An 11963-nucleotide genomic window follows, 5' to 3' on the forward strand; every position below is an offset into this window, starting at 1 on the left:
CTTGAAAGAGTCGTCACTTTTGGAACTGTACTACTCGTTTGAATTTGCTCCGTAGTGGAATCGAAATACTTAGTGGTACTACCACTCTCGAGTGGAGCAAATGTACTCTGATCGGTTGTGTATGCCTTTTCACTTGTCAACATAGTCGTGTACCGATCAGTGGGCTGAATGGTAGACGGTACATTTTCTCTACTCGAAAGAGTTGTCGCCTTTGTAGGTAAACTACTCGATTTGAATTGCTCGGTTGTGGAATCGAAATATTTAACTGTTTTTTCATTGGGATACTCAGTCGTTTGGCTCTTCCCTATTGAAATCTTTCGTTCCGAAGAAAATTGTCTTTCTGTTGCCATTACGGTTGTCTCATGACCAATGAATTCAGTGGTTGAAGGTATTTTTCCTTCACTTGAGATAGTCGTGAACTTTGGAATGTTAGTACTTGTTTGGAACTGATAATGCTTAGTCGTTTCACCGTGTTCCGGAGAAATTGAACTAAATTCAGTGACAACTTCATTATCTTTCGTCACAGAAGTAACCCCTGACTCAGTCGTAGTGGAAACTTTCGCTTCACTTGAAATGGTAGTGACCTTTGGAGCAATGCTACTTGTTTCAGTTATACTTTCAGGATATTTAGTAGTTGTTTCAATTTCTTTTGGAATAAAAGTACTTCGTTCGGTTATGAACGCATTGTCTGTGGTCGACATTGTGATTTCATGACCAAGAGTTGATTGAGTAACTTTTTCTTCACTCAAAGTCGTCGTTTGTTGTGGAACTATAGTACTTGATTTGAAATATTCGCTAGTTGTGTCAAACATTTTGGTTGTAGTACCACCATCACTTGGAGTTACTGAACTTTGGTCTGTGGTAAATCCCCTTTGGGTCGGCAATAAAGTCGTTTTACCTTCAACAGACTGTGTGGTAGAAAGAACTTTTTCATCATCAATTTTAGTGGTTACTTCTGAAGCAAACGTGGTAGTTTTAAATTGTTCAGTAGTAGTGTCAACATATTTGGTAGTCTGATCGATTTTCGAATGAATTCGATCTGTGGGCTTTTGTGTATAATTTTGTGTAGTAATAATCGATTGAGTCGTGGAAGAAATGGGCTTTTCGGTTTTGATAGTAAAATTGTTTCGAGCGAATTCCATTTCAGTGAGTTCTTTTCGATCGTATCGAGTTGATTTAGTATCGTTTGCAATGGTCGTTGTTTCAGTTACTTGCGATTCGGTCGTTGTGATAGTTTCTTTTGTTCGAGTGTCAGTATGTGCCAGAATACCAGTCATTGAAGTTCGACCTTCAACATCTGGATAATCGGTCACTTTTTGGCTAAACAAATTCGTCATTGTCGTCGTCGTCAAATCATCTTGTATTGTACTACTTGTACGATCATTTGGTAAATCGGTCGTTTTAAAACTTCTAAAATCCAAATCAATCGGTTTTGATTCATGCATAGGTTCAATGGGAAAGCATTTTTCGAACGCATCGCCAGTGTAATTTGTCGGACATTGGCAAATAATAAGATGCATTTTAATGATGCATTGGGCACTTTCACCACAAATTCCAGATTGACACGCGTCTACACATTGGTTCTTGACACATTGCAAATTCTCTTTGCAATCCTGATGCTTTGTACAATTGTCGATCTGCGCATTACCGACGTCTGCTGCTATATTCATTATTTTATACGTTAATTAAATTATTAATTTTGTTTGTTGGTTTCGTGATATTATATTTACATTTGTATATACAATAAAATATCGCTATTAAATTTGTGAATTAAAAAAAAAAAAAACAGAGAAGATTTGTATATAGTGCATAAGGAGTTGAGTGAGAGAAGAAACTTTTATTTATTTTTTTAAATCAGTGAAGGCATTTACATGTGTTTTTTAGAAAGTGTAAAGAAGAGATCATTTCACTATTTCCTATTAATGTACAGTAGAATATCATTCGCGTTTCTAATTGAAGCGAGCTTCTTGTGCTAATAAAGGATTTGCCTCTAAAAAATAATGTGCAAAATTTCTGACCCTAAACAATTTTTATTTTATCAAGGCATCAATACATTTCGGCGACAAAACAGAAGAGCATACAATTTTTTTTAGATCAAAACAAAATTAATATTGTTGAGAGAGAGAGAATAAAATTAAACGGGCTGAATGTTAGAGATTGGTTAGAACATGCCGTAGTTTGAGATTAGATTGAATTAAGCTTGTTTTGAATAAGTAATAATAAGTGAGTGAGATTAGGAAATTAGAAAAACAAATAAAAAAAGTAAAAAAATCTTTGGTGAGCTCGAGCGTGTGTGAATGTTTTCTTGTGGTTTTAATATTGTTTTGTTTGGTTTTTAAGGGGAGAATCGGTTGGTTATTACTATGAGAGGTCATCGTGAGATGTGTAATATTGTTGTTTTGTCGATGATTAAACGTGTTTAGTGCATGTTTCTTTTTATTGGTAGTATAAATACCGATCAAGATACAGTCAGAACAGGACTTGTAATTAGCCGTAGTTTTTTTTTTATTTTTGTTTATTGGATTTTAGGCAGTGTCTTTTTTGAGGCATTTGGCCACCTAAATGTGTTATATTCCTGTTGGATGGCGTTGACAAAATAGAGAAGCTAGAATCTAAGAAACTGTTCGAAAGAGTGTAGTATAAAAAGAAGGCACAGAGAAAAGAAAGTGAGAAAAAAAATAGAAGAGAGAAAGTGAAAAAGAGAGAGTTTCACAATAGCCCAACAAATATTGAAATGAAAAAAAAAAAAAAAAACGGAGGCCGTAAGAGTGATGTAAAAAAAAGACTGTGTCAAAAGATTGGGAAAACGATAAAATAATCCAGAAAAGAGACGAAGAAAGAGTGAAGTGATAGTATAAAAATTGTTCAGGAAGAGTTCATTATCATAGCCGAATAATGAGTAGTATGACCGTTCGAGTTCAAGTCCTAGATTCATCTAGGCATTGAGTTGAGTATCGTTTGTCTTTTTTAGTTTTTTTTTTTTGAAGGGAGATGGTTTTGTATTTGTTTTTTTGTTGCGTAAAGTGTTTTTTACCTTTTTGGCATCCAGTTTTTGAGTCAGCCACAAATCCTGATGGACAGAATTTGCAAATGGGTTTATGATCTTCCACAAAGCAAGGTGAGTTAGCAGCGCATGAGGCGAAATCACATGGATTAACACATTGATAGTTTCGACATGCCAAACCGGCCGGACAACCGCTGTCTCTTAAGCATATTGATACCGATGGATTACAGTCTTTCATGCATATGCAAACGGGCTTATGATCTTGCACCTGACATGTTTTATCGGCTGGACATGGTGCGCCACGTGAATTAGTTACAGCGCATGGGCTTTGACATTTTAAATCAATGCATGCCATATTCGATGCACATTCATCATCTCGGGAACATTCGCGTTTGTCTGGTGCACAAATCAATTCACCATATTCATTAACAACAAAGCCAGATTTACATACGCACACTGGTCGATGTCGTCGTGTTTCGCATTTTTTATTTGCATCGCATGCAAATTGTGAACTTTCACATGGATCAGCACATTGACCAAATCGATTGCATGACAATGATTCATGACAATCAGTGTCTGAATTGCACATCGTTCGTACAATGTCATTTGGTCGTGGTGATGCGTTTTGACATTGTGGATCCGGTTTGCATTCGACATTTGCTCGGCCAATGTAACAGCTCGGACACGAGCATCGCGGACGATGTAAGACCGTTTTACACAGCGCATTTATACCGCATGCTTCTCGTAACGCACATGGATCCGCGCACACATTATTCAAACATGCCTTTTCATTTGGACAATCTAAATCACTGGTACATTCATTGTCTAAAAGTCCAGAAGCGTTGATTTTTTGTATTTTAATTTTATGGTTTTTATATGCCAAGGGGGAAATATTTTAGAAAACAAAATATATAATTGGGTGGTAAAAGCGATCAAACATATGACAAAAGGCAGAAAAATTTGAAATTTGAATGAATGATTGGCCGAAATAATAAAAAAAATAATAATAAGGAAACATGAACAAAAATAAACAAACAAAAAAATTTGATGACAAATGAAGTGAAACTTATAACATGCTCTTGGGGGAGGAAAACACCTTAACATCCTAAGCTTGATCGTTTTTAGTTTTTTTTTTCTCTTTTTTTTTATCTTTTATCACGACATCCTCAAATGCTTGTACATGCCTGTCTGAATTGAACACTATTTTACAAAAGTAATTTTTCGAAATTTTTTATTTGAGAACTGCGAAGGGGATTCATTTCTCACAAATTCGTTTACGAACACATCCAACACAAACGCTCTGCCCGGGAATCTACAAATGAAAAGTTCGCCGAAACTCAAGTCGAGATAGTTCAAAATAGAATGAAGTAGAAACAAAAAATTATGAGACGAAAACATAGAGTAAAATGGAAATAGATTTTGAGAGAAAAAATAAGAAGAAAAGACTTAAATTCTAGGCGAGAAAATTGGTTTCTTTTTCACCCATCCTACAAAAGAGTTTTTTTTTATAGTCAGCAATATAAAAGTCGCTGCTGTTTTTCAGCTACGCAATAGTTTTTTTTATTCTTCTAAGGAATATCAATCGATATCCGATGCAAATAACATGTTAGACTTGGGAGAAAATAGGGAGTAGGTGATAAAAAAAACGTATTTACAAACTTACAAGTTAACAAAAAAATAGTACTATTTTTTAAAGAAAATAAAAAGAGAACTTCTGAATCTATAGAACGAAAGTCATTAAATTGGCAAGCAGTTATTACGTTCAAATAGTTATCTCCAATAGATAGATGCTTTTGAATAGAAATTACATACAAAAGGAAACTAAAACAGAGCAGATAAAAATGCGTTAGGTAAAAAAAATATCGAAAAATGCAAACACACTTATATAATACGACAAAATTTTCAAAATAAAAACCAAATGCTTAGAAAAATGCCACGAAGTTGAATCAACTTAAAACAAAATAGGAGCAAATAACTTAGGCAAACAAACAAATCCCCGAGCCATAAATGTGCAAGCGACTGTGAGAATTATCCCATCCACAGTGCCCAATTCTAACGATTTTATTCGAACTTATTTTTATTTTGAAAATAAAAAAGACCGATTTTATTAATTATTTTCACACTTGACAAACACAAATCAGTTATGTACAAATTTTTGAGTTGATGTTTTGAATTGACTAAAAAAACGACAAAAATTATAAATAGTAGAGAGTTAAAACCAGGCAACGAGAAAGGAAATTAATATATAGACCAAAGGAATCTGCTTAGCGCCTAAACGGTTCGAATAAAACGAACGCATTTCTTCCATTCTTTCTCCTTTCGCAAAGCGAATAGACACACATACTTTTTTCTTCATTTTGTATTGGCAAAGAGAGAAAGAGAAAAATAGAAATGAGAGAAATGAAGTATAAAAATTATGGTGTATGTAACAAAATAAACAGTTTTTGTCATTTTATCGTGTATTTTACAAGCAAATGATGAATGGTGTAAATAAAAAAGTCAGATTTTGAAGTTCGATCTGAATTTGCGGCGTGAAATATAAATGCTTGTCATTTGCTTTTTGTGGGTGTGTGTGTGTATGTAAAATGTAGTATATATGTGTAGGAACCAATTTTTTTTCTTTGTGATATGATACAAAATGTAGCAGACGTGTTTCTTCTCTCTTTCTTTTCAGCGCATCCAAAATTAGATGCCGATTTTTTTCTTTGCAAAACGTGTTAAAAACACACAAAAACGTACAATAACATTTATTTACACTAATTTTTTAAAATGACTTAAAATATTTTACAAAATAAAAAAAAACAAACAAATTAAAAAAAAATCTTTAAAAGTTTCTTCTTTGAAATACAACTGACTTGCTTTCGTGCTGTACAGGAGACAAATATATAATTACACAAACGTATTCTTTGCTCTTTGGAACTAAGACATTTCTTTTTACAGCGACAAACACAAAATTAGACTTAACACACTTGTTTTTCTTGCGAAAACTACCAAATACTAGTTTTAACTAGTCTTTGCAAATTCGTTTCAAACGAACAAAACAACAATCGACAATTATTCGATTATCAATTAGCAAATTGGTTAAACTAACTAAAAACAACTAAAAATTAATTGTTTGATATTAACGAAAAAAAAAAACAATAAAATATGTTGGAATGTTTTGTTTGGTCGAATAAATGGGGGGTAAACAAAATGCAAATGGCTTTCGGCCGCTTATAAATCCCAACAGCTTCGTGTCAGTCGTTTAAAATTACTAAGTTAGACAAATTTTTGTTTTATTTATTAAATAAAAAAATCTTGGGAATTCATTGAACATGAACATTAATTTGTCTACGACTATGGATGTATATGTATGTGTGTATATATGTTTGTGTGTGAAAAAAACACGCATTAGTTTTTAACGACGTAAAATAATAAGTTATTGAACTGTTTGTGAGCTTAATTTTTTTTTGTTGGAATTAGCATTGTTGTTTTTCTCGGTCGCAAAAGGGGTGGGGAAAGGGGGGAAAGGAATTCATTTAGTAGTTCATTTGGATCGCATATAGTTGACTATCGACGAATAGTCATTGTGCGACATGAACAGTTTGAAGTAAGAGAATTGTTAGAACATTGAAGAGACATACCTTGTCTGCATACGTATCGAGATCCTTCGAGTATACATTCGCCGTTTGGACAACCATGTTGACGACAATCGCCAAGTTCTCTGTGTAAAGGTGTACCTGAAAATTTTCATTTTTATATGTTAAGTTTGGTTCAATTTCACATGATCCAAAAAAGTGTCCTTACATTCATAGTATGGGTCTCCATTTGGATAAAGTGGTGGGCAAACACATTCGGGTTGATTTTGATTAACAATTCTGCAAACTGCATTTCGTCCGCATCTTTGATCGGCGCAAACGGCTGTAGATTCTTCGCCGCACAAGCAACCTTTATGTGGATCTCCAACACAGCCCGGTGCACATGTGCATTCATATCCACCGGTTACATCGCGACATCTTGTATTTGGTCCGCAAGGATTTCGTGCACAGGCACTGGTCTCCAGTGAACATTCAATGGCTGGATTGCCAAAGTGCCCAGGTGGGCACGAGCATTGTTTTTGCCGATTAATAACTCTGCATTGTGCATTAATGCCACAAGCTCCGGCTTGTAGACATGGATTTCTACATTCGCCACTTTCGCATCGTTTCTCAATTTCACAATCACTATCGATAGAACATTCAGAACGCGTGCAACCTTGTGTTGGTTCACCTCTGAAACCGTCTGGACACAAGCAAATCACACGATGTTCGGACACTCGACAAACTGCATTTTCACCGCAAGTACTATCCAATGAGCATGGGTCCAAACATTGTCCATTTATACACGATCGATCGCCCGAACAATCCAAATTATTTCGGCAACCAGTAATGCACGCACCGTCACTGCACAATTGACCTTCTAAGCAATTTCCCGGATTGCATCGGCTTCGACATTTTCCGGCCGCACAAATTTGACCGCACGAACATTGGGAGTCAATTGTACAACTTTCAGCGCAATATTGTGCCGATTCGTCACATTCACAGAATGAATTGCATCGTTGTAATGGCAAATTGCATCCGGTAAATGGATTACCAAGAAAACCATTTGGACAACTGCATTGAACCACATGATTGATGACTAAGCATTCGGCGCATTGTCCGCATTGTGTTGTTGTTGAACATGGATCTTGACACTTGTTATTGACGCAAGCTTCTGATCCGGCACAGCTCAAATCATTGCGGCAACCAATTTGACACAGTCGATTCTCGCAAATCTGTCCGTTTCCACATGAAGCATCGTTGTTACAAATTGAACGGCACGTTCCACGCACGCATCGCTCATCGGCCAAACAGTTTTGATCGTTATTACAATTTGGCTGGCAAATATTTCCGAGGCATGAATGATTTGGTGGACATTCGTTGTGAGTTGCACACGATGTTGGTGCATATTTACAACCAATTGTTGGATCTCCTACCAAAAAGTCGGGACATATGCAGGCCTTTGCATGATTTTGAACAATACAATTTGCATTTATACCGCAAGCGTTTGGATCTAAGCATGGATCAATGCATTTTTGACCAATACATGCCAAATTTCCTGGACAATGGACGTCCGATCGACAACCGGCTGAACAAATAAAGTCTTGACATACTTCGCCATAGCGACAATCATCATCGCGCCGACATAATGGTTTACATACTCCACCTTCACAACGTTCATTACTGTAACATTCACGATCGGTTCCACAACGAGCTTTACATTCACCGTGGATACATTGTAAGCCGTCTTGACAATTTCGGTTGGTACTACATGGCGAAGCCGGTGATCGAATGCATCCAATTTTGGCTGTTGGACTTGGCACCAAACCATTCAAACAGGCACATTGGGCACGATGATTGAAGACGGAACAGACGGCATTCGGACCACATGGTGATAGATTACATGGGTTTGTACATGTGTTGTTCGAACAGCTTTCAGTTGATGTACAATCTTCGTCAGAGCGACAAGCGTAAATACAACGATTATTCAAACAAATGTGTCCCAAGAAGCAATCATTATCCACACGACAAGTGACTGGAAGAAGGGGGAAATTTTGAAATTAAAATTTGACTTTTTCATATTTCCTTTTTAATTGATCGCTAAAGGCGGTCGTTTCGTTCGATAAATGAGAATATTTGAGAAAAAATTCAAAAAAGGTATCGGTCTACTTACGCATGCAGTTGCCTCCAATACATTTCTCATTCAAAGCGCACACTTGATCGGCCTCGCAACGTGGCAAACACATTGAATCTCGGCAAGTATTTCCATCAATACAGTCTAAGTTTGATGCACAGGAAACTGGAACTGAACGCAAAATATTATTTATTAGTTATTTATCGAATGAATTAATCTCGATCAGTAAAATTTTGCTTATATTTGAAAGAATTTTAAGGAGATATCTTCAATTTTAACAAAAAAAGAGTTCAAGACTTACTTCTCACGCACTCAACGGCACTATTTCCAGTGAATCCAGCTGGACACGCGCATGTTTTAAAGTGATTGTTTGATAAACATTCGGCATTCATTCCGCACGCTTTTGGCAAAGTACATGGATTGATGCATTGACTTTCCAAACAAATTTCATCCAAACCACATTCTTGATCCAAATTACAGGCCGGTTTGCAAATGCCTCCATTACAATATCCATTGGCTGGACAATCGGTTGATGCACTGCATGGAACTGGCAATGGTCTGCAGCCAACGATGGGATCGGCTGCTTCGCCACCGTAACCAGGTAAGCATTTGCAAAAAGCGACATGATCGACAGGTAAACATTCCGAGTTCGGGCCGCAGCTAACATTTTCACAAACATCTCTGCATTTTGATTCGCTATTCGATTGAATACACTCGGCACTTGCTGGGCAGTCGGCATTGCTTGTACATTCGAAAGCTAAGCGACAACCTTCGTTGTATGGATCACCAACGTATCCATTACCGCAAGCACAATGGAATGTTCCCTTATTATTCGAGCACAATGCACCCGGTCCGCATGGTTGATCGCGACAATAATCCACCGCATTACATTGTTCATATGGATTGCCACTATAGCCCGGTTGACAATAGCATACAGGTCGATTGTTCTCTACTGTGCAAATTGCCTTCTCTCCGCATGTCTTACCGCTTTGACAAGCCAATTTACAGATATTCTTCTCGCAGAATTTATCCGACGTGCAATCATTATCTCGTTGACATTCAATTCGTCGGCATCCACCTTGTCCATCATCGATGAAACCTTGTTTACATGAGCACAATCCATCATGATTTCGTGCTGTACATTCAGCATTTCGGCCACAAAGTACACGACCTTCGCAAGCATTTTTACATTCAGAACGTCCATATGCATCGACAAAGCAGTATTCGTTGTGCAAACATTCATCGTCAGTGCGGCATCGAATTTCCTGTGTACAAATGTTGTTTTGACAGAATTGGAAGTCGGCACAAGTTGAATTATCGTGACACGTTGATTGACAAATTCCTTGCAAGCAAAGTTGATCGGCGATACATTCACGATTCGATGTACAGGCGGCTGAACATACACCCGTTTTACATATCGTTCTCGACGGACATTGATTGTCAGCGGAACAATACTGCAATGGTACACAACCCAATAGCGGATTACCAGTTGTACCTGGTTGACATGAACAGATGCCAACATGATTTTCAACGATACAATTCGAATTTTGGCCACATGCATTTGGTGTCGAACATGGGTTGACGCATTTTGAATCTAAACATGATTTTGAATGGGGACAATCGGTATTTTCACTGCATTCGATTAATCGACACTCAACACTTGGATCGCCTCGTGAATTCGATGGACACTTGCAGAATGCATGATGAGCATTTACCGTACATTGAGCATTCAAACCGCAAGCATTTGCTGAATCGCATGGATTTTTACAACGTGAATTGATACAAGCGGCAGTGTCGGGACAATCCGTATTTGTGAGACATTCTTCTGGATTTCGGCAACCAGTGTTTATTGGATCGCCTACCAAACCATCTTCACAAGCACAAACATAACTTCCTGGATAGTTTTTACATACGGCTGAACTGTGGCATGGCCGTTCTGCGCATTCATCGATATCTTCACATTTTCCATTGAGCAAGACATAACCAGGAGGACACGAACAAGTTGCTTCGTGACGTTCAACAACACACGTTCCACGTCCACAGTCAATATTATCGCATGGATCTGTGAGGAGGAAAACAAAATTATAGAAGTTAAAATGGAACCTATGCACGAAATATATTGAGGAATTCTTATCATTCCAAATTTTTAAGTTTAAATCATTTGTTTTCATTTCATGATAAACAACAAATAACTATGCAGATTATAGACTTGCATTACGACTTTCAATCTGAATTTTACGTTTTAATAAATGCAAACAAAAATTGACTTATTGATAAAGTGAGTTCAACTGTAGTAATAAACAATCAATTATTCTAAATTTAAAATACTCATTGCAGCCACCACTAATCGAAATGATTTTTTTTGCTTGAGTTAGCTTGCACATGTGTATTTTTTTCTTAAAAAAATAATTTTTTAGTAAAGTCATTATCTTTCTTGTTTATAATGTGTCTGACTCTATAAAAAAATTATAGTCCCAGATCAAATGATGCTTTCTATTTAAATGCAAATATTGCAATTTTTGAAGGCAAATGTTAAAATCCATCAAAAACTGATAAGAGAATAATATATAAACACAATGTTCGACTTTAAATAGATTAGTCTATTTGCGATCGCTACTGTAATTTTTAATTGTGGAAAAAATGAAGTTGGCAATAGTTGTGTCGATATTATTGTGCATTCATTGTACAAACGCATTTTCAACTTATAACACTTGGAAAAATCGAATAGCAAAATACAATGGTATACATTATTTTCAAATTTAAATTTGAATTGAAGTTCAATGAATTTTTTTTTTCGCAGAACTGCTTGACTGTGAATATTACACAACTTCTGAGGATGTTTATAGAGATTCGATTGAAATTGAGACTGGAACATTCTATTCATTGTCTACAGATGCGATTAAGTTTCGTTTAAGTGCAACTGACGATAATACGGATAATGGGCTTTATTTCGGTAATAAAACTCATACAATTTCATTTCATATTTTTGTTTGTTTTTAAACGTATTAAATTAACATTTAATATTCAAATTTAGTAATTGGAGAACGCTTTAATGGATATGATCAAAGGTTTGGAACGACCATCTATGGGCTAGGAAAGACCTACGTTAAATTTGGAGGAAATGTATTGAAAACATTAACAACACCGGAAATCATTCGAAATGATCAACCAAATAAAATATCTTTCAAAGTTTTAGAAGGTATGCCTTGAATATATATCTGAATCTTTAATTTGATTTAGAGTTTTAAAAGTGTCAAATACAAAAGAA

At 36.1% G+C, this 11963-nt stretch overlaps 2 protein-coding genes across 2 annotated transcripts in view; one reads left to right on the plus strand and one right to left on the minus strand.

Moving 5' to 3' along the window:
• LOC116349374 overlaps positions 1-11963 on the minus strand; it is a gene marked incomplete at its 3' end in the record, with an annotated part of 98503 nt that overhangs the window by 24071 nt on the left and 62469 nt on the right. Inside the window, exons 17-21 of the mRNA XM_031780776.1 lie at positions 8997-10757; positions 8735-8866; positions 6791-8596; positions 6628-6723; positions 3035-3829 (exon numbers count right to left, since the gene is read on the minus strand). Coding sequence (XP_031636636.1) covers positions 3035-3829; positions 6628-6723; positions 6791-8596; positions 8735-8866; positions 8997-10757 — 4590 coding nt within the window. The remainder of the gene's footprint in view (positions 1-3034; positions 3830-6627; positions 6724-6790; positions 8597-8734; positions 8867-8996; positions 10758-11963) is intronic.
• Positions 11306-11963, plus strand: part of LOC116349364 — a 1162-nt gene continuing 504 nt past the window's right edge. The window contains exons 1-3 of the mRNA XM_031780765.1: positions 11306-11435; positions 11496-11648; positions 11730-11894. Of these exons, the coding sequence (XP_031636625.1) occupies positions 11336-11435; positions 11496-11648; positions 11730-11894 (418 nt within the window). The 5' untranslated portion in view covers positions 11306-11335. The remainder of the gene's footprint in view (positions 11436-11495; positions 11649-11729; positions 11895-11963) is intronic.

The sequence above is a fragment of the Contarinia nasturtii genome, unplaced genomic scaffold (assembly GCF_009176525.2).
Source record: "Contarinia nasturtii isolate CC-2019 unplaced genomic scaffold, AAFC_CNas_1.1 Cnas_scaffold_2861, whole genome shotgun sequence".
NCBI classification, from domain to species: domain Eukaryota; kingdom Metazoa; phylum Arthropoda; class Insecta; order Diptera; family Cecidomyiidae; genus Contarinia; species Contarinia nasturtii.